Source organism: Bufo bufo, chromosome 9 (assembly GCF_905171765.1).
Source record: "Bufo bufo chromosome 9, aBufBuf1.1, whole genome shotgun sequence".
Lineage (NCBI taxonomy): Eukaryota > Metazoa > Chordata > Amphibia > Anura > Bufonidae > Bufo > Bufo bufo.
The window spans coordinates 155,220,738-155,248,582 of record NC_053397.1 but is presented as its reverse complement, the minus strand read 5'-3'; the positions used below and the strand labels follow the sequence as shown (position 1 = coordinate 155,248,582).

The following is a 27,845-nucleotide window of genomic DNA, read 5'->3' as shown; positions in this document are numbered from 1 at the left end:
GGCGACCTTTGGTGAAGAAGCTCGCAGAGTGCGGCCTGCCTTCGTCCTCTGCTTCTGGTGAGTGTGGACCCGCGGCATCGCTAGGAGGCCTCACGCTTCAAAGGGAGAGGAGTAACCTCTCCCAGGGGCATACATCCACCACCCTTTCACCCTCAGCGAGGGTATTTACCCCAGACTTTTTGGGTGCCCCATAGAGGACTCTGTTGGGACAGCTATACGGTCAGAACACTGGGCCGAGTGCACCGCCATTATGCCGCCTAAGCCGGCGCCCAAGCACACTAGGCAGTCAGCTACACCATTGCAACGTCGTCGTGATTGGAATGAGCCCCCTGGGGACCTCAGTGAGTCAAGCCGCCACAGGTCAGGGGAAGGGGACGCTATTGCCTGGGATCGTTTGTCAGACACTATGGATGAAGGAGAAGAGGGATCCATGCCATGCACGCAATCTTCTGCGCTTCTTCACCAGACACTGCAGCATCTTCCCACCAAGGCAGACTTTAAAGTGTTAATAGCTGAAGTCAAAAGCGCCTGCAAGTTTGAAATATCATCTCTCAGAAAAGATTTTAAACAGTTGTCCGGTCGCATGGACTCCTTAGAAACAGAACATGACGACACACGCAGAAGTGTCGCCAATCTACAATCTATCATAACTTCTCAATCCCAAATCATCAGAGAAAACACTCGTCATCTGGAAGACCTGGATAATAGAGAGCGTAGAAATAATATTCGCATTCGAGGCCTGCCTGAGTCTGATGCAGATGAAAATCTACCAGACATACTATCGGACCTTTTCAACACTATTTTAGGGTCCCAGACGCCGCAAGCTATTAAGCTAGACCGGGCTCACAGGGCGCTGCGCCCCAAGTCCTCTGCCGTACAACCGCGGGATGTGATCTGCTGTGTACATGACTTTCAACTAAAGGAGAATATAATGGCCAAAGCCAGATCCATGAAATCTATTGACCGTCCAATTATATCAAGACCTCTCTTGGTGGACACTTCAGAAAAGAAGAGTGCTGCAGCCTTTATTGAATCTCCTAAGAGAGAAGAAGATACCATATAGATGGGGATTCCCGTTCGCCCTGATAGCTACAAAAAAATGGCAGGACATCCATCCTGCGCCAACATGTGGACCTTCTGGCTTTCTGCTCAGCCTTGGATGTTAAGATACCTCCTATTGCTGACTGGAAAATTCAAGATCCGAATCCTGCTCTGGATCCAGTCTGGGAGACTGCAAGACAGGAAAGGAGATGGTCGCCCCCACAGGATGTCCCGTCTAACCATGTGCCCCAAGATGCACCCCCTTGAGTAATGTACTGAACAGTGCTTTATGACGCACGTCTCCTGTTATTATTGTCCGCTACTATGCAGCGTTTTTGCTCTTTTTTTTTCAGAAACCATGTTTGGTTCTCCAAAATGTTGGTTGGTTTCTTTGCTGATATTATTGATCCGTTTACTACTTAGCTGTCCTCCGCGCATGGTGTTTTTGAGGACGCTCAGTCACACCCTAATTCAAGGGATGAGTACTTTCACCCTTTCTCTGTCCTTTCTTTTTCTTGGGATCGAGAGACGGTTTCAACTTGAAGCAAATTGTATTCGCTGCATTTTACTGATCCCTGTCTGGACAACCTGGTCCAATGTTATGACAATTTTGTGGTTATGTATTTTAACCGTGCAGTCTTTTGTGTCTCTCCCCCCTTTCCTCATGTGTCTTCCTTTTATGTTTTTTACAGCTAGGTGTCATAGATATCGCTGTTCCTTGCTGTGGAATGTAGAAGCTACACATGTGTTGAGATTTCTGTGGAAAAACCTGAACATAGCAAGTATCTCTCCTCAATCCTACTTATCATGGTCAAGTGTATGTCATTAAATGTGAAAGGCCTTAACTCTAACACTAAAAGGAGGTTAGCGCTTAATGAGTGCAGGTCGCAAAAAGCAGACATAGTTTTCCTTCAAGAGACTCATTTTGACCAACAGGGTACATTTAAATTTGCACAGAGATCATTTCCCCACGTATATTCTGCAACCTCGGGGAAAAAAGTTGCAGGCGTAGCTATCCTCTTAGCCGCTAAATGTCCATTACATGTAGAGTCCTGCATTTCTGATGCAGAAGGCAGGTATATTATACTTAAGGCTACTCTCCAGGGGCAACCGCTTATTTTATGTAACTTATATTCACCGAACTCGGCCCAAATACCTTTTTTAAATAAAGTGTTTTTGAAACTGTCCCAGTTCCTCCCTGCCCCTATGATTGTAGGAGGAGACTTCAACGTTTCCTTCTCCGAGCATATGGACAGATTGCCTCCAAACAATTCCCCACCTTCGCGTAAACAATGCAGGCTCTCGCGTCTTTTTCGGCGCCTCATCCGACGGTACGCGTTTTATGATCTTTGGAGGGTCAATTATCCCTCTGCAAAGTCATACACTTTTTTTTCTCATCCGCATAGCACTCACACTCGAATCGACTATTTCTTTGGAAATGTCCCAATCCTTCGAATGTTAGGTGATGCTGATTTGGGCCATATTACATGGTCAGATCATGCTCCAATTACTATTACCTTTAGAAGTTCGGGCTATCACACGAGAATATGTCATTGGCGCTTAAACGAGACCTTTCTAAATAGTTTGCCACTTAGGCAGGAACTCCGAGATAGTATTGTAGAATATTTCACTCTCAATCAGTCTTCTGTCCCCTCGATTTCCACATTGTGGGAAGCGCATAAGGCGGTTTTCAGGGGTAATTGTAATGCTATGGGTTCTAGGCTTAAAAAAGATCATAACAAGCAACAAGCTATCCTTACTGCTCAACTTAGAAAATAAATTGGGCTCGTGCCGCTCACGGCATTTGCTTCGCCGTATAGTGGTCCTTAGGGCTAGATTACGGGACATAATGTGCCAAAAAACTGAAAAGCTTTTGCTATATTCAAGGCAAAGATTCTATGCATGGGGCAATAAATCTCACACCCTTTTAGCGCGTCAGTTGCGCGAGTCCAACACAGCGGGTAATCCAACGGTTATGAGGGCAGCTGATGGAACATTGATATATGAACCTGAGGCTATCTCTGAGCTATTTCAAAAGTTTTACAAATCACTTTACTCTATCCCACAACAGACACCGTCTGATCAGGAGAAGCGCCTTTTTGATACCTTCCTATCGCAATGTAATCTCCCTAAGCTGTCAGACGAGGCTCTTTCCTCATTGAATGCTCCTATTACGCCAGAGGAGTTACAAGAGGTGCTGAAGCAACTTCCTAATAACAAGTCCCCTGGACCTGATGGTCTGCCTTACGCGTATTATAAGGCCTTCTCAGATATCCTACTACCCCAAATGTTATTGTTATACAACTCCTTTTTACAGGGCTCCCCAATACCTTCCTCACTTTCACACTCCTATATGACAGTAATTCCAAAACCTGGAAAAGATCCATTAGAATGTGCCAATTATAGGCCTATAGCTCTCCTTAATTCAGATCTCAAAATATTCACCAAAACTCTAGCTAATCGACTCTCTACCTGGCTCCCCTATTTAATTCAAAAAGATCAGGTGGGCTTTGTCAGAGACCAGCAGGGGGGAGATAATACCAGACGTACTGTTGATTTAATAGAGATCGTTAACAAACGTAGCGACACAGCCTTATTGCTTAGTCTCGACGCTGAAAAAGCGCCCACTCTTCGACCTTTCCCATATATAACGATACACGTCAGGGATGCCCGCTGTCCCCATATATTTTTGTCCTTTGTATTGAACCCCTTGCAGCGGCCATTAGGTCTCACTCTGACATTCATGGGGTATGGGTGAAATAGGTGGAGTTTAAGTTGTCCTTGTTTGCCGACGATATTTTGCTTACATTGACAAACTCACATATTTCCCTTCCTAATCTTTTTCGCTTACTGGAGACCTATGGTAGATTGTCGGGATACAAGATCAATACTGCAAATACGGAAGCTCTGCCCCTTAATTACCCCCCTGATAGTTTAAACAAGCTGAAGGCTAATTCCCATTTTCGGTGGCAAGACACAACACTACGCTATCTTGGGATCAACCTAACCCCAACCTATGGTTCACTATATGTTCAAAACTTCCCAAACACGTTTCGTGAACTCAGGGCCCTTTTGAACAAATGGATGCCTCTTCCCATATCCTTATTAGGTCGCATAGCAGCGGTCAAGATGACCATTCTGCCTAAGCTACTATATTTGTTTGAGACTCTTCCAGTCCCTGTACCTAGTAAGGACCTACGGGCCTTTCAATCCACCATGCTGAAATTTATTTGGAATGGGAAGAGGCATAGGATAGCGTGCGCAACTCTAACGGCACTTAAATCTCAGGGGGGCCTAGCAACTCGAGATATTATTGGGCCACGCATCTTAGAAGAATACTAGCCTGGGCCAACCTATATGCCTACTCTAGATGGTTAGAAATTGAAAAACTATGGATAGCCCCTGTTCATCCCAACTTGCTTATATGGTCTCCACTACCAAATACACTAATACCAGAGATGTTAGGTCCGATGTCTCTTACTTTTCATATTTGGCAAAGATGTAACCGTCAATTCTCCCTAGCGCCCGAAAAGTCTTCAATGACTTCTTTCTTATTCAATCCCTTATTTCCGATGGGTATGCAAACCTCTTTTTTTAGGCCTTGGTTCTCCAATAAACTATTTCGCTTTGTAGATATAATAGACCATAGAACCCTTTGAATACTGCCACTAGATAGATTAAAACTGTCCTTCCAGTTGCCGGAATCCTCTGGATATCAATACTTGCAATTACAGCACTTGTTTTTTGCCCTCTTTAAGTCTTCAAGCGTCTCTATCCCCACGTCATTTGAGAAATTGTGTAAACTATCTAACACAACCAAGGGTCTCATATCAGAGATATATTCTATTTTGTCATCCTCAACTATTAAGCACTCTTATATGACTAAATGGGAATTGATCCTTGACCATCCTGTTTCATCTGCAGAATGGGGGCTGATATGGGATAGGACAGCAAATGACTTCCGGTTCCGGCGCTGAGATGGAGGACGCGGAGTAAGTGAGCTCCGACCATCCCTCACCTACAACGAGCTCCGGATGCTATATACCGGCAGAGCGAGGGTCGGGACAATCCCCTGACCTCTCCATACCGTCCTGGCACGAGGTCCATGGAAAGATACCTGCTCCGGAGTGGCAAAAAACAAGTACGTAGCGGCGCTGCACAGGCCGATACCAGCATACCTGATAAGATGGAGGGCCTGAACCCTGTGTCCCCGTCGAGTGCAGTTCAAGCGTCATTGATGCCCTACCAAATTCGCAGCCCGATGACTCATCGGATCTGGCCACAATAAATTATAAATCGCTGGCCATAGAAGTAGCCAGACATTTGGCGCCAGATATAAAGGAGACACTCTCTAAAACGCTGGCGATGTCCCTACAGCAGCTACATGAGACGGTGGTGCAGCACGAAACATGCCTAGTAGATCTAGAGCAGAGATGTACCTCGCTAGAGGAGGAGAACTCCAAATCCAACCAAGCTATCCAGGAGTTGCAGAACCATAATATCATTTTGAGAGATCGTCTTGAGGACTTAGAGAACCGTTAGAGGCGGAACAACCTGAGGCTTCTGGGACTACCTGAGGGGGTGAAGGCGCAAACCCTTAAGGAGATCTGTGAAATTGATCTACCACGGGCCCTAGGGCTAGATGGCAAACACAAGGTTGAACGTGCACATCGGGTCGGGCCGCCACCGGACCTACATGGTTCTCCTAACCGGACCAACAGTAACTTGCAGCAGAGGCCTCGACCAGTCATCATGCGGTACCTGGACTACTGTGATAAGGAGACGATACTTAGGGCCTACAGAACCAGGAGGGGCCCCTTGAAGATCAAGGGACAGGCCATATTGCTATTTGCAGACTACTCTGCTCAAGTAGCAAAACAAAGGAGGGAGTTCAGCGGACTTTGTTCGGCTTTGTACCGCCGGCAAATCAAGTTTCAATTACAATATCCGGGTACCCTGAGAGTGGCCATGCCAGATGGAACTTCTGCTGTATTCGGTTACCCCTCCGTAGCGGCGGAGTCTTTACAAGACCTACTGACCGAGGAAGACGTACGAGATCTGGCTGACCGAGGTGGGGGGAGATTTAAGCAAAGGGGGAGACCAAGCAGTCCTGATGTGAAATATTCGCCCCGGAGAGAACGAGACCGCAAAGGAGGAGAGCAACCCCCTGGAAGAGGCTGTATATCTCGTGTCAGCTAAGGACTCAAATTTAGCATGATGTGGTTGTTTGAAATGTTATGCTTGCCCAAATACGGTTGATAGGTACCATGCAGAGGGCGAAGTTATTATTACTATTATTATTGGCGCTAACATGTTTCTAATGTGCTTAGTTTTAGCATTGAAAGGGGTTGTACGGGCTGTTACCATCACGGGGTAGGGGATGTGCTATGCTGTAATAGTAATCATAGAAAGAAAAGGTGAGGGGTGGGAAGGTCCTGGCAGCTCAGAAAAAAGGAAGCCCCAAGAAGTAAGGGGAAAGAAAGGACAGCAAAGACCTCCTCTTGCATTGTGCATAGGGAAAATTCCTATAAGATACTAATGTTCTGGTATCACACCCCAAAATTATTGAGACACCTTAACCCTAATATCTCAACTAGATGTGGGATGTGTTACGGGTGAAGGATCCCATATACATATTTTCTGGGAATGCCCTTTGATTCCGCCTTTTTGGCAAATGGTACAGGAGGTTCTTTTCAGTCTTCTTAATATCAGTTTCCCACTTGATCCTTTTCTTTATTTATTGAATATGCCACCGGTGTCATTGAGGAAACATTTTCTGCTTCTAACTTTACACATTTTGACAGCAGCTAGACGCCTTATAGCGAAATTCTGGAAGAAAACAAACCCCCCTACCTTTTCACACATATTACAGAGGTCAGCTAGTTTGACTAACGATATAGATAAGTTTAGCAAAACTTGGCAGTTATGGGATGACTTTCTTGAGCCAAGTCCCTAGAGTCTGTAGTGCCTAGTACTGATTACCTTCCCTTATGTGTCCTGTGAATGTCGATACCCCTGTCGTTCTCTTAATACCTAGTTTTATTTATTTTTTTATTTTTTTACTTCTCTCCTTCTTTATGACAGGGATTTGATAGCTAGCTGGCAGATCATATACCTTAGATATTTGGAATCCTGAATGTTTAGAATGTGGAGATTACTGCCTTTAACATTTTCAATCCATACTTTCAATATTTAAATATGCTAGTGTTCAATAGTTTCTCTATTTGCTCACATCTTCTGTACTCTGTGAACAATGATAAGAAGTGTTAACCTATGATTATTTACCACTTTGTGAGCAGGGATAAGTGATGTTAACTTGTCCTTATTTACCTCTACTATTTCAATAAAAATAAAACAGACAATTTTAAAAAAAAGTCTCAAAAGGTAAGCATGGTCCTCACTGGAGTGAAATTGCGCATTTTTTTGCGACTTTTTAAATAGTCGCAATAGTAAATCCTGTCTAGAGATTAATTTACATAAGAAAACACGCCCACTTTCAGAAAACTGGCGAGCATAGTGCAGAGCAGAAAAAAGTCGCAAATTTTTGCGCAGTTTAAGCGATTGCACACAAATTTGCGACTTTCACTCCATTATTCTGACTTGAGCTAATGATAAATCTGGCCCTTTGTGTTCATCAAAGTTAATGGTATGCAAAGCTTATGCAAGCCACGTGTCTACATAAACACAAGCATTCAGATTTTATATTTGTTTTTTTAACTCACCAAGACAAAGAATTTCAGAGAAAAATTCAGGTTTAAGTACATGCTGAATCAAAATTATCACTTACTTAATAAATGACACCCTTAGGCCTCTTTCACACGGGCGTCATGGATTTGGGCTGGATAAGATGAGAGTGGGTGGCGGGAAAATGCGCAATTTTTCCGCACGAGTGCAAAACATTTTAATGCGTTTTGCACGCGCGTGAGAAAAACATGGTTATAAGGGAAAATAATAGCATTCTTCATACAGAATGCTTAGTAAAATAGGGAGGAGTTAAAAAATAAAAATAAAAATTTTAACTCACCTTAATCCACTTGTTCGCGCAGCCCAGCCCCTCTTCTTTCTTCTTCTTTGAGGAAAAGGACCTGTGGTGATGGATCATGTGATGAGCGCAGTGACGTCACCCCAGGTCCTTTTCCTCCTGGACAGCAAAGACAGAAGATAAGCCGGGCTGCGAGAACAAGTGGATAAGGAGAGTTAAATTATTTTTTTTTATTTTTTTTAACCCCTCCAGCTTTTTTTGTACTAAGCATTCTGTATTCAGAATGCTATTATTATACCTTATAACTATGTTATAAAGGAAAATAATAATGATCAGGTCCCGATCATCTCCTAGTAATCATGCGTGAAAAATCACACCGCACTTTTCACGCCACCCCGTTCACTTCTATGGGTTTTCAACGTGAAAAACGCACAAAATAGAGCATGCTGTGATTTTCACACAACGCACAAGTGATGCGTGAAAATCACCGCTCATGTGCACAGCCCTATAGAAATGAATGAGTCCGGATTCAGTGCGGGTGCAATGCGTTCACCTGACTCCTTGCACCCACGCAGAAATCTCACCCATGTGAAAGAGGTCTTAGAGTTTTCTATGACCAGAAACAGGTGTAAAAGTAAGTTACAACCCCTTGTTTTGCAACATTTTGAACACCTTTGCACCTAAATTTAGGTGTAAGCGGTCTTTCCACACCATCCTTGCCACTGTCTGAAAAGGGGGAGTGATGGGGAGTGGATCCATCGGCCCTAGCGCATTCACGTCAGTTTACTGTTGTAAAAAAGGCCTGAAATCTGCTCCAGCTAGGTGCACAGATTACCAGAGGATGTGCCGAATTTATGACTAGACCTGCGCTTCAAAATAAAAAATATGCACAAACACAGGTACCAGGGAAAGTTACTGAATCTGTACTACTGGCAAAAGCATAGTATCTACACCTAGATGTTAAAGTCTAAATCAGTAGAGACAAAATATACCCAGGGGCGGACTAAGGAATTAAAGCGGCCCTGGAAAAAAATACTAAAAGTGGCCCCATATTGTAGTTGGGTCCAAATTGATAGAAGGAGGAAGGGCCAGCAATACAATATTGTGGTACATTATACCACCCCAACAGAGCCAAATACTACAGTCCATCCCAATACTGCCGGCAGCACAAAATACATCCCCAAAAACTTCCACTGGCCGGCCGTGAGGAGGGCCCAGGCGGCCCTCTGGGCATTAGCCCACCGGGAAATTTCCCTGTAAGACCTATGGTCAATCCGCCCCTGAATATGCCTAATCCCACCCTAAGCCACAGTAATTAGTTGTGGGAGCACAAACAAAAGTTGACTGGAGAGGCAGGTCACACCGTGCTGCTTCTTTTACCCTCTATGGGACTGCTGAAGACAGCATGGTGGGGGGGGGGGGGGTCGCTGTGGGTAGACCTTACCAGTTAGCTATCCCCTTGCCTGTATACACAGGATAACTTTAATACAACCCCTTGAAGTAAGAAAAACAACAGTTATGCACTTAAATTGTAAGTCCTAAAATATTCTTGACTATTTTGCTGCATAGCATACCTGTGTTAAAGGGGGTGATCCTGGAAAAGATGATGACCTATCCTCAGGATAGGTAATCATTATAACATTGGTGGAAGTCCAAGTCCCGGCATCCTCGCCAATCAGCTGTTTCAGGGAACCGTTGAGTTAAACGAAGCTCTGGTGAGAGGAAAACCCCATACATCGTATAGTGGCAGTGATAGGTATTGTAGCTCAGCCCCATTGACTTGAATGGGCTTTGAGCAGAAACCAGGCCACATGCCCAATGTACAGTGATGTCACTGACCTAGGAAGAGGCTGCAGCACTCAAGGCCTCTAACAGCTGATCGGAGGGGTTTCCAGGCGTTGCGCCCGTGAAGATCTGATACTGATGACCTTGCTTGCAGTGTTTTGGTGTCCTTCTGACGAAACTGAGCCAAACGGATCTGTTCTGACACACAATGTAAGTCAATGGGGACGGATCAGTTTTCTAAGACACAATAGAAAATGGATCCGTCCTCCATTGAGTTTCAATAGTGTTCAAGACAGATCCGTCTTGGCTATGCTAAAGATAATACAAACGGATCCGTTCTGAACAGATGCAGACTGTTCTATTATCTGAACGGATCCGTCTGTGCAGAACCATGACGGATCCGCACCAAATCAGTGTGAAAGTAGACTTACCTGCAGTAAAGTGATCTGCAAAAACCAATAAGCGGCGCCAATTATTAGACATAGTGGCCAGTGTGAAAACTGCAGGATTTTTGTTTTTTCATTTAAAATATAAAAAAGGGACATGGAAAATTTAAAAATGTTAACGAAAAAAAAAGGCGATTTAACCCCCTTAGTGACGAATGACATACTATCTATGTACGTCATGATGGTGTTAAAGTTACTGAATCAGGACGTGCACAGTACATCATGAAAAGTGTCACCGCAAGTCTACTTGCGGTGACACCGGCATCATAAAAATTTTTAAGAGGCCTACACCGCAGAAAGAAAAAAAAAAAAAAAAATAACGAGTCACTTGTCTTTTTTAAAGGCAGGCTTCAATTTTCGCCAAGGAAGAGGGCACGATTTCGGCTAAAAATGTATAAACTCTGAGAGCGGATCTGGCTACACCTATAAATTTAGAGTGTATGAGGGCAAAGATACCCAGTTTTGCCCTCCTGAATGCCCCCCTTCCCTCAATGTGGCAGGTAAAATAGTGTAGGACCTTTTGCACCCTATTTTAGATAAGAGGTACCACTTGTACGTCGACAATTATTACACCAGCGTACCCCTTTTCAGGTGCCTTTCAGTCAGAAAGCCAATGGCACGTGCCCCCATATGCCGCAATCAAAGAGGCCTGCCCAAGACTTTTGTGAACCAAAAATTGTATTGAATTGCAATGGGGACATCTTACTTGTAAAATATCGAGACAAAAAAAGATGCCCTCATGACATCTATTCATCCAGACCGTAACAGCCCTGTTCCTGTGCGTGGCACAAATACCACCGCCTGTAAGGCTATGTTCACATCTGCGTTCAAGCTCTCCGTTCCTGTAGTCCGTCCGGAAGTTGGAGAAAAAAAATATATAAAAAAATAAAAACACGTATCTGTTCAACCTCCCATAGAAACTAATTGACGTAGTTTTTTTTGCCTTCCTCTGGATCAACTTGTAGGATGACAGGCCGAACTGGATGGACAAATGTCTTTTTTCGGCCTTATGTACTATGTTACTATGTTACTATGTATGTATGCATACGTTTGACTCCGTTAGTTGGTAATACATTCGGAATCCGTTTTTTCAGCCGAAAAAAATAAAATCCTATAGTACGTTTTTTTTGTTTCTGAACATGCGCAGAACAAACAGGAACTTCCAAACGAAGACTGGAAAACAAGGGAGTGTCATGTGACAGTCACGTGAGCGCTACTCCTCACCATTTCTGAAAGTTGGAGAAAAAGTCTCAAGAAAAGGGTATGAATTCATGCATTGAAAAGTATTTACTTTGATTATCTACTGGGGCATGCTATTTGGCTACTGGGGGCTAATATCTTGAAACTGTGGATGTTATTAGCCTTTTGTGAGATGCTATTACGCTACTGGGGCAAATTTTTTGAAACTGGGGATGCTCTAAGGCTACTGGTGTATATAACAATATAGCACCATTTGTATATAAGCATGCAGATAGGGGAGGGACAACTGGGGGGGGGGGGGGGGGGAAAACGGATCCGTTACCTGAGTAACTGAACGGACATTTAACGGACATTTTTAATCAGTTTATTAACGTATCCGTTAGATGGTATCGTAGCGAAATATGTCCGTTCTGTTATGAATCCGTTTCAATTTTGAGACGGACGCAAGTCATAACGGAAAGCCGAACGCTGATGTGAACAAGCCCTAAGCCTGTCTGCATACAGGATTACAATAAATATATGGGTGGGGTGGACCTTGCAGACCAAATGCTGCAGCCCTATAGCCTGGTCAGGAAATCACGCATTTGGTATAAGAAACTTGCAGCCCACCTTATGCAAGTAACCCTGTATAATTCTAATTCTTTTGTCATATTCCAAAAAGCAGGGAACATATCTTGATTTTCAAGAACAATATTTGGAGAACAGAGCCAGGATAGCGTCATCTAGTCATGCCAACAGAAGTATCCCAGGGCAACATTTCCCATCAGACAGGGTCGGTTACAAGAATAGGATACCATATATCAATGCGACACCTGTCCAGATAACCCTGGACTTTGCATTAGGCAGTGTTTCCACATTTACCATACTTCCCTAGATTATTAATTAACTTTTTTTTTTGTTGCTTTTATGCACTTTTGGCCATTTTTAATTATGCAACACACTGTTTTAAAACTACACATTTCTTTATACACTGCTCAAAAAAATAAAGGGAACACTTAACCCCTTAAGGACCGGGCTCATTTTCACCTTAAGGACCAGGCCATTTTTTGCAAATCTGACCAGTGTCACTTTAAGTGCTCATAACTTTAAAACGCTTTGACTTATACAGGCCATTCTGAGATAGTTTTTTCGTCACATATTGTACTTCATAACACTGGTAAAATGAAGTCAAAAAAATTATTTTTTTTGCACAAAAAAAATACCTAATTTACCAAAAATTTGGAAAAATTTGCAAATTTCAAAGTTTCAGTTTCTCTACTTCTGTAATACATAGTAATACCCCAAAAAATTGTGATGACTTTACATTCCCCATATGTCTACTTCATGTTTGAATTGTTTTGGGAATGATATTTTAATTTTTGGGGATGTTATAAGGCTTAGAAATTTAGAAGCAAATCTTGAAATTTTTCAGAAATTTACAAAAACTCAATTTTTAGGGACCAGTTCAGGTCTGAAGTCACTTTGCGAGGCTTACATAATAGAAACCACCCAAAAATGACCCCATCTAAGAAACTACACCCCTCAAGGTATTCAAAACTGATTTTGCATACATTGTTAACCCTTTAGGTGTTGCACAAGAGTTATTGGCAAATGGGGAGGAAATTTGAGAATTTCATATTTTTGTCTAATGTTTCATTTTAACCTATTTTTTCCACTAACAAAGCAAGGGTTAACAGCCAAACAAGATTGTATCTTTATTGCCCTGACTCTGCCGTTTACAGAAACACCCCATATGTGGCCGTAAACAACTGTACGGCCACACAACGGGGCGTAGAGTGAAAGGTGCGCCGTTTGGTTTTTGGAAGGCTGATTTTTATGGACTGGTTTTTTGACACCATGTCCCATTTGAAGCCCCCTGATGCACCCCTAGAGGAGAAACTCCCTAAAAGTGACCCCATCTAAGAAACTACACCCCTCAAGGTATTCAAAACTGATTTTACATACGCCGTTAACCCTTTAGGTGTTGCACAAGAGTTATTGGCAAATGGGGATGAAATTTGAGAATTTCATTTTTTTGCCTAATTTTCAATTTTAACCCATTTTTTTCACTAAAAAAGCAAGGGTTAACAGCCAAACAAGACTGTATCTTTATTGCCCTGACTCTGCTGTTTACAGAAACACCCCATATGTGGCCGTAAACTACTGTACGGCCACACAGCGGGGCGTAGAGTGGAAGGTGCGCGGTTTGGTTTTTGGAAGGCAGGTTTTGCTGGACTGGTTTTTTTGACACCATGTCCCATTTGAAGCCCCCCTGATGCACCCCTAGATTAGAAATTCCATAAAAGCGACCCCATCTAAGAAACTACACCCCTCAAGCTATTCAAAACTGATTTTCCAAACTTTGTTAACCCTTTAGGTGTTGCACAAGATTTAATGGAAAATAGAGACACAATTTCAAAATTTCACATTTTTGGCAGATTTTCCATTTTAATATTATTTTTTTCCAGTTACAAAGCAAGGGTTAACAGCCAAACAAAACTCATTATTTATGGCCCTTATTCTGTAGTTTACAGAAACACCCCATATGTGGTCGTAAACCGCTGTACGGGCACACGGCAGGGCGCAGAAGGAAAGGAATGCCATATTGTTTTTGGAAGGCAGTTTTGCTGGACTGGTTTTTTTTACACCATGTCCCATTTGAAGCCCCCCTGATGCACCCCTAGAGTAGAAACTCCAAAAAAGTGAATCCATTTTAGAAACTACGGGATAGGGTAGCAGTTTTGTTGGTACTAGTTTAGGGTACATATGATTTTTGGTTGCTCTATATTACACTTTTTGTGCAGCAAGGTAACAAGAAATAGCTTTTTTGGCACGTTTTTTTTTTTTTGTTATTTACAACATTCATCTGACAGGTTTTATCATGTGGTAATTTTATAGAGCAGGTTGTCACGGACGCGGCGATACCTAATATGTATACAATTTTTTTTTATTTATGTAAGTTTTATACAATAACTTCATTTTTAAAACCAAAAAAATGTTTTAGTGTCTCCATAGTCTAAGAGCCATAGTTTTTCAGTTTTTGGGCGATTATCTTGAGTAGGGTCTCATTTTTTGCGGGAGGAGATGACCGTTTGATTGGCACTATTTTGGGGTGCATATGACTTTTTGATCGCTCGCTATTACACTTTTTGTGACGTAAGATGGCAAAAAATTGCTTTTTTTACACCGTTTTTGTTTTTATTTTTTTACGGTGGTCACCTGAGGGGTTAGGTCATGTGATATTTTATAGAGCCGGTCGATACGGACGCGGCGATACCCAATATGTATACTTTTTATTTTATTTATGTAAGTTTTACACAATGATTTCATTTTTGAAACAAAAAAAATATCATGTTTTAGTGTTTCCATAGTCTAAGAGCCATAGTTTTTTCAGTTTTTGGGCGATTATCTTGAGTAGGGTATGATTTTTTGCGGGATGAGATGACGGTTTTGATTGGTACTATTTTGGCGTACATGCAACTTTTTTGATCACTTTTATTACCTTTTTAGTAAGGTGGGCAAAATTTCAATTTTCTCATAGTTTTTATTTTTTTATTTTTATGGCGTTCACCGTGCGGGGAAAAAAACAACATGACCGTTTTATAGATCTGGTCGTTACGGACGCGGCGATACCTAATATGTGTAGTGTATTTTATTTTTTTAATTTTTATTCAGTGATAAATGTTTTTTTTTTTTATCTCAACTTTTTTCACTTTTTTTTTACATTTTTGTGACCCAGACCCGCTTGGTTCTTGAAGATCCAGTGGGTCTGATGTCTGTATAATACAATACAGTACAATATATATTGTTCTGTACTGTATTTTACTTACACTGAACAGATCTATGCTTTAGCACAGATCTGTTCAGCACCATGGACAGCAGGATGCCTGTTGCCATGGGAACCTTCCCCGTCTGCCACAACTTCGCAGACTGGGAAGGGTAAGCACAGGGTTGAGGGGGGCTGTCTGGGGGCTCTCTCCCTCGGGGGCTGCAAAGGCACAGCAGCCCCCGCTGGAGAGGGAGGGAGCTCCCTGACCGATGACAGTTAACTTTTTCCATACAGCGGTCCGTACGGACCGCGGTATGGAAAGGGTTAAACGGCTGACATCTGCACAGATGTCAGCCGTTTATACCAGGGTGCCAGCAATGTGCTGGCACCCTGGTATACCCACTAGAAGCCAACGATCGTTCATGGGGAGGCGGGCGGGGGATCGCGATCCCGCCTGCCGCACCGCCCGCCTCCCGCAACGCCCCCACCGCCCCCCCCCCCCCACCACCCGCCGGCATAAAATCATGCAGGGGGGGGGGGGGGGGGGTGAAAAAATATTGATTTTAGCCACTCTAAAGTTTCTGATCCCCGCGGTCAGGGACCGCGGGGATCAGAAACTGCAAAAAGCGCAGCAAACCGCAGGTCTGAATTGACCTGCGGTTTGCTGCGATCGCCGATACGGGGGGGGGGGGGTCAAATGACCCCCCCCCCCTGCATTGTTACGGGTTGCCGGCTGAATGATTTCAGCCGAAATCCCGTTCCAATTAACCCCTGGGGCGCCGGAATACAGATTTTAAGTCAGGACGTACAGGTACGTCCTGGGTCCTTAAGGACTCGGGAAATAGGGCGTACCGGTACGTCCTGGGTCCTTAAGGGGTTAAACAACACAATGTAACTCCAAGTCAATCACACTTCTGTGAAATCAAACTGTCCACTTAGGAAGCAACACTGAGTGACAATCAATTTTACATGCTGTTGTGCAAATGGGATAGACAACAGGTGGAAATTATAGGCAATTAGCAAGACACCCCCAATAAAGGAGTGGTTCTGCAGGTGGTCACCACAGACCACTTCTCAGTTCCTATGCTTCCTGGCTGATGTTTTGGTCACTTTTTAATGCTGCCGGTGCATTCACTCTAGTGGTAGCATGAGACGGAGTCTACAACCCACACAAGTGGCTCAGGTAGTGCAGCTTATCCAGGATGGCACATCAATGCGAGCTGTGGCAAGAAGGTTTGCTGTGTCTGTCAGCGTAGTGTCCAGAGCATGGAGGCGCTACCAGGAGACAGGCCAGTACATCAGGAGACGTGGAGGAGGCCATAGGAGGGCAACAACCCAGCAGCAGGACCGCTACCTCCGCCTTTGTGCAAGGAGGAACAGGAGGAGCACTGCCAGAGCCCTGCAAAATGACCTCCAGCAGGCCACAAACGTGCATGTGTCTGCTCGAACGGTCAGAAACAGACTCCATGAGGGTGATATGAGGGCCCGACGTCCACAGGTGGGGGTTGTGCTTACAGCCCAACACCGTGCAGGACGTTTGGCATTTGCCAGAGAACACCAAGATTGGCAAATTCGCCACTGGCGCCCTGTGCTCTTCACAGATGAAAGCAGGTTCACACTGAGCACATGTGACAGAGTCTGGAGACGCCGCAGAGAACGTTTCTGCTGCCTGCAACATCCTCCAGCATGACTGGTTTGGCATTGGGTCAGTAATGGTGTGGGGTGGCATTTCTTTGGAGGGCCGCACAGCCCTCCATGTGCTCGCCAGAGGTAGCCTGACTGCCATTAGGTACCGAGATGAGACCCTCGGACCCCTTGTGAGACCATATGCTGGTGCGGTTGGCCCTGGGTTCCTCCTAATGCTAGACCTCATGTGGCTGGAGTGTGTCAGCAGTTCCTGCAAGACGAAGGCATTGATGCTATGGACTGGCCCGCCCGTTCCCCAGACCCGAATCCAATTGAGCACATCTGGGACATCATATCTCGCTCTATCCACTAATGTCACATTGCACCACAGACTGTCCAGGAGTTGGCAGATGCTTTAGTCCAGGTCTGGGAGGAGATCCCTCAGGAGACCGTCCGCCACCTCATCAGGAGCATGCACAGGCGTTATAGGGAGGTCATACAGGCACGTGGAGGCAACACACACTACTGAGCCTCATTTTAACTTGTTTTAAGGACATTACATCAAAGTTGGATCAGCCTGTAGTGTGTTTTTCCACTTTAATTTTGAGTGTGACTCCAAATCCAGACCTCCATGGGTTAAAAAAAAGTGATTTCCATTTTTTATTTTAGTGTGATTTTGTTGTCAGCACATTCAACTATGTAAAGAACAAAGTATTTCAGAAGAATATTTAATTAATTCAGATCTAGGATGTGTTATTTTTGTGTTCCCTTTATTTTTTGAGCAGTGTATTATTAGCCAATTATAATTGGAAAATTAGACAAACTCCAATATGTAAAAATTAATTCTCAATATACCCCTAGATGAATACTTTAGGTGGTTTTCAAAATGGGGTCACATTTTATGGGTACCTCAGGGTAACTTCAAATGCGACAGCACCTGAAAATTATTCCAGTGAAATCTGCCCTCCAAAAGCCATATTGTGCTCCATCTGTTCTAAGCTCTGCCGTACACCCATATAGCAGTCAACAACCACATATGGGGTGTTACTGTAAACGGCAGAATCAGGGTAATAGATATTGAGTTTGGCTGTTAAGCCTTGTTGTGTTACAAGAACGGGCCACGGAACGGAGCAATGGATACGGACAGCTCACAGAGTGCTGTCCGCATCTTTTGCGGCCCCATTGAAGTGAATGGGTCCGCATCCGAGCCGCCAAAACAGCGGCTCGGATGTGGACCCAAAACAACGGCCATGTGCATGAAGCCTAACAAAGACTAGCACCAAAACAAAATTTGTTCCTTAATGTTTAAGAGTTTCCTCTGGAACATCATACTTACAATATACCATTGGTGGTGGTGCAGTTTACGTCCTTATTATTTACAAAGGCAAAAGCAGGCGCCACTGCGAGCAGTAATTGCCAGGCTGCTATGCATGTACTTAGGCTACATTCACAAGAACGTGGCATTTTGCAGATCCACAAAAGACAGAAACCGGCCCATGTGCGTTACGCAATTTGCATACCGCAGCAGTCATAGAAAATGCCTAGGCAACAGTCCCCCCTTTGGCAGTTTATATTTAGAGGGGTTGACATTTTTAATAGGTGTATGTATCTGGGATGGAGAAGATCCTTCTCCAAAATTAGTGCATAATACAATTAAACTCATTACAAATGTGTTTGGTAAAAGGCAAGTCATCAGGTTGTAAAGTGTTAGACAAAAAAATATAAAATATATATATATATATATATATATATATATATATATATATGTTAAATACACAAAGCAATAAAACTCCACAAAACGACAAAAGCTTAATATCATGCTTTTAATACAAACTTAAAAAACTTTGGAACAATATAAACTGTACATCTGAAACTTAACACTCCATTAGGCCATCAAATATTGCACAATGTTCCAAAACAAAATTACACAAAAAAATAATCAAGTTATTTCGAATTTTGTTTTTCAGTAAATAAACCTAAAAAAAATTTCCCATCCCACCCATCGACTGCGTTAAACAAAACCTGTTATAGCTTAAACATTTATAAGTCAAGAATGATTTTTTATATATATTTTTTTTAATATAGACTCTTTAAATTTGTATTTTTATACAAGATTAGACACTGTATCCGCTTTAAGAGGCAGTTTTCTGTATTTTTTTTCTATTTTTTTAGCATTTTAATTTTTTGAAAAAATATTTTAATCCTTGGGATTTTTTTATTTTCCTTAAGAAAAAAAAAAAAAAAAAAAAACCTGAACAGAAGGTGTAGCTTAAATGTACGTTAGAAATATATATTTAGAATATATTCCTCTCACATTTTACAAATGTAGCAAACTATTTTTTTAGTTTTTTTATTTTTATAAATGGAAATAAAAACTAAGAAACACATAGGTACTAGTGTTTTATTAAAAGGAAAAAATAAAAAATATATATATGGGTTGCTAGAGGAGGGCAATGCAGTGTAGCAACCTGAAAACATAGTAGTATCAAACTTGTGAAGTGATAAATTATGTTTGAGCGCAACATCAATTTCAGTAGCTGAAGAGCCCTTCTGCTAATGAAAGTAGTATTCATGGGTTAAATGTAAAGGACTGTTGGACACACATCCAAGTGCTACCTTTAACTCCATCAATGCCACGTGAATTGGTTGACTGCAAAACGCTTATTTTCTAATTTAGTACTGAGGCAATTACAATGGCTTCTGCACTTACTGGTCATACACTAGACGGTGATGTAGTCATCCAGCCACATACCTGCTCTTGAGGGACGCCACGCTACGGTTTTCCAGATTAGGCTGTTATGCTTACATCACATGCAGTTTCTTTTTCTAGGATTTTAATTTTTAAACATAGCATTTATCAGGTCAGACAGGATTGTGAAAGAAAGCACAATTCCAACTGGAATCAGTATGCAAAAGAAAAGACTGTCATAAGAGCAAAAAACCTTTAATTCGCCATTTGGATTAATTTCCCTCTTTTATTTTATCTTGCATCAATTTTCTGGGGGGGGGAGGGGGGGGCCCCAAACTCAACCACCTACCCACCATTATGTGCTTTTTTTATTCCAAGGTTCTGGAACAAGCGAGACAGGCCTTCCACAAAACTAGTTTACTTATTCCAATTGCATTACGTGAAATTTGTTCAGTAATAACTCATGGACACAGCTGTATTTTAGATGTCTAGATCAGGGGTCAGCAACCTTCAGCTATCCAGCTAATATGAAACTACAACTCCCAGCATGCTCCCTTCACTTCTGTGGGAGTTCCGAGAACAGCCAAGCAAGTGTGCATGATGGGAGATGTAGTTCCACAACACCTGGAGTGCTGGAGGCTTGCTGACCCCTGGTCTAGATTCAACACACTAAGCCCAAGGTATGGATGTAAGGATTCCAGGTGCCCGCGTATAGGTCATATGCACGCACATACAATGGTATGCAAAGAATCAATTTGCTGGAGGATTCTGGCGCACAAGTTAAGTCAAATATATCCGGTACGTATTTTGTTTTGTTTTTAGACAAATATACAGAACTTCACCTTAAAGGGGGATCAACCGGAACACTTCTGCCACGTGGTGCTCTTCACCCATTAGTAAAAAATCAGTACAGCTTACTGAACTGAAGCCGTTAATTGCCATGTCTGGATACTATGCTAATGGCAGGATTTTGCTAAACTAGGCTTGATATGCTTGGAGATCTATAGGTTTAATCATTTAGACAGCGGATAAAGATCACCCTAAAACACTAAAGTTGAGCAGGCCTTACCAGAGCGTATAACTCAAGCCCAAGTGATTCCTCTAGAAACTGGAAATAAATGGCAGGCAGCAAAAGGAACACTAGAATCTGACAAAAGGAAGAACCTTCCAGTTTGTAATGCAAGATTTTTGTATTTCAAAATTCAGACAAAACTTTGCCTTGTAGTTACTCTACACTTAAGGACATAATTCGAAACGAACAAGTCAGCTTACCATGGGCCATTCATTTTTGTTCTTTTTCACTTTTTTTTTATAATATATATATTTTTTTTTTTATTACTGATCCTTGTTTGTTTTATTCCAAAAATTTCTTAGAAAATAAAATAAATAAAAATGAATTTTATAAACACTTTTAAAAAATATATATTTATAATATAAAAATTTTTTATATATTATTTTCCCCAATGCCATTTGGCTCAGCTGGCCTATTTTGGACAAGGAATATATTAAGTTTCGTATTTCTAAATATGACTTTTACAGAGTTCAGAAAGGAAAATGTAAAAAACAAAACAAAACAAAAAAAAAAAAAATCATAATATGATCACCAGGATATTTCCTAAAGCAACTTCGGTGTTTTTTAATACTGTTCTTCATAGCAAAAACATTCAGCTCAAATTAAAGTGCGGGATAACGTCTCCCAATTGCTTGTGGTGCCTCCTTTGTATCTGGAGAAGGTAAGTACACCGTATCAAAAAATTTATAACAATTTGCACTAGGAATACAGTGAAACATCCGAGACCATCAGACAAATTGCTGATAAAAATGGACTTTGAGAGGTAGTCTTCTCATACAAATAATATAGTGGAGTGGAAAAATCCATCTAGATGGGGAAGGTCTTTTTGAAGAAGTGGTCTTTTGCAGAGGTCTCACTGCATCTTAAGGCAGAGTCAAGGCTTGACCGGCATTTTCTCTCTCGTAGCACAAGTGCTCTACAATGAAGTGAATTTCTGAGGAACACATTATAAAACAACACTTACACTACCAGGAATCTAATCAAGGCTTCAATACTGCTATAATGCTGCCACATACATTCATAGACCTTAATGAGTTAATTTTAGGTATGGGAGGAGTGAAAAAGGGAGGTAGATAAGTGCAGTCCTCTCAGGCCTGATTCTGGCGGACATATTTATCATCAGTGCAACATACTGCACACGGATCCACTGAAGTCTGCGGTGGCAATTCACAGCTTTCTCCACACAGACCTTGGTGTACACTTAAGTCCATGTCTTATGGAACAAGGACTTGGAACATGCAACATGGCTGACCTAATACAGCGCCCGAATCCCACCTTACTGCTGTATAATCAGATTTCTTGCCATCTAGTTATGTTGGGTCTTTCAGCTGAACAGCAGCTTGATGGCTACAACCACCATGTTATCAGCTCCTGGCAATATGCATAAAAAATACTGTAATAAAAAGTTTGAAGGTTTCTCATAACAGGTGACATGATCGGTTCCTATGGACACACTACAATTTGGTTTTTTTAGCGATAGAATTTTTATGCATTAGGCCTCTTGCACACAAACGTATTTTCATTCCGTGCCCGGTCCGTTTTTTTTTTTTTTTGCAGACCGTATACGGAACTAATCATTTCAATGGATCCGCAAAAAAAACAAAACGGTACTCAGTGTGCATTCCGTTTCCGTATATCCATTCCGCAATGAAATTGAACATGTCCTATTATTGTCACATTACGGACAAGGATAGGACTGTTCTATGAAGGGCCAGCTGTTCCGCAAAATACTGAATGCACACGGATGTCATTCGTATTTTTGCGGACTGCAAAATACATATGGTCGTGTGCCTAAGGCCCCATAAAGGGAATATGCTGAAATTAAACATTAAAAGGTATTTATAATATTGCTAAACTGCAACACTGGTCAAGTTACTCCTAGTCTAAGTGTAATGCCTTCTCCAGACTGAAGCACCAATACATGGCTATGGTGAATGGAAAAAAAATAAAAAAAATAATAATAAGTATTAAAGAAGGGAAGAAGGGGACAACACAAGACTGTAGCAACAGTAAAGAAATGCATACAGAAATAAATAAATCTAACCACAATAACACAAGAGATGTTCCTCCAGGCTGGCAGAGGGCAAAACTGTAGAAAATTGAATCAAAATATAAACTCCAAGCATGGCAATCCTGCTTCAGGCACAGTTCTAATGATGCGACCATGCAGACCGATAGCTACTTTCTCTTCTTCTGGGCATACTGAGAAATCAAAACTAGAGGTTTATTCTGATGCAGCCAACTGTAAGGGAGGGATAGAAAAGCCTATTTTATCCATATAATCTATACTTCTATATTTCACATATATATTCATCTCTGTAAAAAGGTGAGGACTTCACAAGTGTCCAGTAGCAATGCAAACCAAGTACTTTGTATCCCAGTAATATCTACTTGTTACCATTTTATTTCAGAAGCCAAAAAGGGAAGAAAAAAAAAAAAAAAAGTTAACTTCTAGATCTTGATCTTCAATTCTTCAAAAAAAATTGTTGTTTTCTTCTGTTACCTCAATTAGCCAGGATGACAGGCTGGAACGGCTGGCTTGGATAGGGGAGCTGAAGTTCAATCCATCCACAAAAGGAGATTTCTCATTAAACAGGCTGCTCCCAGTGCTGAAGGGGGTGGCAAACTGACCAGGGCTTGGAAGATTCTGGCTGTCCCCCTCATAAAAGAGCCCTGGTGGACCACTGAAGACAAACTCCTTGGCGTTAGGAGAAAGCTGGGATGGGGGTCCCTGGACTGGACTGAAGTTCAGAGAATGCATGGAAAGAGACAGACCCTTGTGCTTCGCAAGGTTATTGGTGGGTGATCGCGCCATGCGTTGACCTCCTTTCTTCATCTTAGTTGAGCCAAATTTGGTGGCTGCAAATGTGGCAGTAGTAAAGGTAATTGGATGAGTGGCACGAGGGATGAATGTCGGACTTGGAGACTGACCAAAGGATGGAGATGGAGAGTTTGACAGTGAAGCCTCTTGGTTTGTAATTGGGATGAACGCTTGTGCCTCAGGATTGAAGCTGCTCTTTATCTCTTTGTCCAGCTCTGTGCTGCTCTCTACATCTTCCAAATACAGTACTTTTACTGTTCCCTTCTCCCCAATTTGATAAGACACTTCAAAAGGATCAATCCAAACACTCAGTTCTTCTGGTACGTTTGCCCTTACATCTTCTATATCAAGACCACTTCTGCGTGAGCTTGCTCCACCACTGGATCTACTGTTTCACCAATGTGAACACAGCGATAGCCGGAGCCCTTCAGAGGTTTGTCAGGGTACCAGTGCCCTTCATATTTGCCTTTTAGCAGCCTCTCTAACTCTTCACCAAACAGATCAGCTCTTCTTCTTGGAAGCTTATTGTATAGGTATGATATAATAAAATTCAGGGCGACTTAATCTCCAGATGCATATTCTCTGTAGACAAAAATAAAATATATAAATAAATATACATATTTACTAAATACACAACTATAATCCAAATATTAAAAGGGTTGTCGAGGATTAGGGAAAAATAATTTGACTTTTTTTCAAAAACAGCACCACATCTGTCCACAGGTTGTGTGCAGTATTGCAGCTTTGCCCCACTGACTCAATGGAGCCGAGCTGAAATGCCAGACAACACATGGACAGGGGTGGTGGTGCCGTTTTTAAAAAATTGCAACCATGTTTTACTAATCCCAGACAACCCCTATAAGTATACAAACAGCTGATCAGCAGGGGTGCCGATCATCAATATAGCAATAGAAGACAACCCCTTTAAAATGGTTGTCCAACTTGAGCAAACGGCATTTATCATGTACAAGTCACTTACTAATGTATTGATTGTACATATTGTCTCCTTTGCTGCTTGCTTCATTCATTTTTTTCATCACATTATACATTTTTAATTACCATGGTTACGACCACTTTGCCATCCAGCAGCAGTGGTCGTGCACACACACACACACACACACACTATAGGAAAAAAGTTCCAGCTTTTGTGTCCTGGCCACTATAGTGTGCAAGCACGACCACTGCTGCTTGATGGCAGAGTGGTGGTAACTAGGGTTGCACTGGGTATCGAATTAGCCATACTATACCGGGATTTGCCTTCACGATTCTAGGTTGCGCAGGCCTAATATCTGAGAACATTGCGCGCGCTGAGAGCAGCGCGCGCCATGTTTCTAATCAGCAGCACAGTGGAGAAGGAGGGAGTCTCTCCCTCTCCCCTATGCCGCTGCAGCCAATAAGAAGAGACGGGAGGAGGGGAGGGGCTGTGCTACTGCGCCAATGAAGATAACTAGCTTTTAATTCAAATACAGGAGGCAGGTGCGGCGGCAGAATCACATAGCCGGCACCCGACCTCTATGACAGGGAGCTGCGATCTGCGGAAGTTAACCCCTCAGGTCCCTCGCAGCTCCAGTTATAGAGGTCGGGTGTCAGCTATGTGATTCTGCCGCCGTACCTGCCTCCTGTATTTAATAAAAGTTAATTATCTTCATTGGTGGCGCAGTGGAAGTTCTGATCGGAGCCCCAGCAGAGTAATCGCGAGGCTCAAATCGGTTACAATGGCAGCCAGGGACGCTACTGAAGCCCTGGCTGCCATGGTGAGCTCTCTGCTGCTGTGTGCACAAAGCACACGGCAACTGTAAAGTCCTATTCACCCTAATAGAGCTCTATTAGGGTGACTAGGACAAGGGATTAAAAGATTCCAGGTTCTAGCCCCTAAGGGGGCTAAGAATTATAAAAATTATCATCAAAACACCAAAATCACCCCCTTTCCCAACTTTACATATAAAATATATAAACAAACATTACATATCGCCACATCCGAAAAGTCCAAACTATTAAAGGGTAACTGTCATGTTTTCATAAAAATTAATAAAAATTTTAGCTTACGTTACTGCTGCAGCATTATCCATAAAGCAATCTTTAGTTTCTTCACATACCACTGTTTTCCTTGAGTATTTTTTTCCTTAGTTACAGCTGTTTAAACATTTACAATATGAGGACCTTCTCAAGATGGCTCCTCTGCCAGTTCTGAGGCAAAAACTGCTTTCCCACAATTCCCATACACACTTGCTGTAGCCAGCAGCTCCCTGCCAGCCAATCAGATTGGATTACTGAGATACGCCTCCTCACTCTAAAACCTAATGCAGGCCGCAGTGTGAAGGACCGCCCCCCCCCCCCCCCCCCGTCTTCTGTTTACACTAAAGGGAAGACAGACAAGCCATAGCAACGATCTTTAAGGGAGCAGTGGAAAGGGACAGAGGACATTAATGAAAGCTGTTATTATAAAAAGGTACAGATCTTTTGGCAATCATTGACAGAGTAACTCAGGTATACATGCCTAGCTCTAATAAACTAGCAATAAAAAAAAATCATGTTATCCTATATGGTGAAAAAAAAATAAAAATTTAAACCGCGCCATTAAACTTTTTTTTTTTAGTTACCTTGTCCCCCTTAAAAATAGGATAGATTAGGATTATGGGCCAGACATTCCATAAAATGCAGACTGCACATGGCTTTTTCTGGGGTTTTATTTCTTTTTCGCGTGGTATCGAGTATCGCACTACTTTACGGTATCAAATAAAAATTTTGGCATCGCGACAACCCTAGTCGTAACCATGGAAACAAAGCGCGTATGCTATAATGGAAAAATAAATCAAGCCAGCAAGGAGCAATATGGACAATCACAATACATATTAGTTTTTCATATGATAAATGCTATTTGTTGAAGTGACAAACCCCTTTAAGAACACCCCCATGAACAGCACTCAGTACAAGCGAGGTGTCAGACAGCCATCTATGTATACAGTCACTAATACCTCCCTTGTGTACAGAGTTGTTCATGGGGGTGGTCTTAAATGGATTGGCTCATCACACACTGGTGGCATATCGCTACGATATGTGTGGATCCCACTGCCGCCTAGAAAGGGGCCCTCCAAATGAACAGGGGCACATCATGCATGTGCTGCCACCTTCTATTCACTTCTACGGCAGTGCTGAAAATAGCTGAGCACTAGCTTGGCAATTTGCAGAACTCCCATAGAGGTGAAGGGAGAGGTGGCTGCGCATGCCTCTGTGCCCTCCTTTGCTTTGGGAGCCCCATTCTAGAGATAGGTGCGGCCTGTAGAGATGGAACCCACGCCCATCAGGCATTGGTGGCATATCCTGGTTATATGCCATCAACGTTGTGAGACGGGCCAACCACTTTAAGGTAGAAAAGATGATAAGTATAAAACTGTAGAAATTAGTTTTACAGAATCTTTCCTACAAAACTAAATATCAGTCTTCAGTGCTTAGCTGCACACCCCCCCTAGTTGCAGGGTAATTACACCTGTTTGTCTCATTCAAGAGAAGATTCAGCCTCTTTTACGTGTACGAGCATAAAGCGGTTAGGGGGCATCCACATGAACCTGTGAAGGCTGTGCCCATTTGCCATCAACTTGGACTTGCTCCATCGGCACGGAGGCAGGGACCCAGAAGCACATGCAAGGAAAATGGAAAATGTGCGTCCAGGTTCAAAAGATAGGATATGTCCCATCTTTCACCGCATCTTGCGGATTGCGAACCCATTGAAGTCAATGGGCCAGCACATTGATGCGGAGTGCACACGGTGAGGTTTTTGGATCCACCGTTAACTGTCCACAACTGTCCTGCCGGTCGTGTGAATGTGGCTAAGCAACAATCGTTTTCTAAACTTTCATTGTATGCTGTGGCCTACAACTACATAGCCAGGCCCAAAAACAGCCCCACACCATTATCCCCCTGCACCGTACTCATTTATCCAGGGGTGGGATTCAAACTTTTAATAGATTCCCTACTCAACGGGTGACATACGGCATCGTGACACCACACACACACACAAAATAGACACTACACACACAATATACACTACACACCACCCAACTAAGGAGCTAAACTATCAGCGGTGCGTGAAGCAATGGAAGTGAATGTCTCCAGCTGCCCTGCCACCGCACAGGACAGGACTCAGCCGGTAACACAGTTTCTCAACTGGATCTGGAGAACTGGCTGAATCCCATGCCTGCATATACCCTTTGTATTCAAGCAAAAAAAGGGTTTCTTGGCATCTACCAGTCCCAGGAGTGTGTCAGATTGGCACATGGCAAAATGCAGGTTCATATATAGGTCTGGATATATAATATGTGTATACTGGATTCCTGCACTTTGCTGTGACTACACTGACTAAGGCGTATAAAACTCCAGCAAAGCAACAACCCAGTTATATGCGAGTCATGGATAATGAGGGTGAAGGCGGTCCATT

General features: G+C 42.6%; 1 protein-coding gene across 1 annotated transcript; it reads right to left on the bottom strand.

Moving 5' to 3' along the window:
* Positions 1-22,708: 22,708 nt before the first annotated feature.
* On the bottom strand, positions 22,709-23,987 carry TOB2 (transducer of ERBB2, 2). The gene is given in 4 exon segments (XM_040407407.1): positions 22,709-23,143; positions 23,146-23,781; positions 23,784-23,969; positions 23,972-23,987. Coding segments are annotated over 4 exon segments (888 nt in total). The 3' UTR covers positions 22,709-23,093.
* Between the last annotated feature and the right edge of the window lie 3,858 nt (positions 23,988-27,845).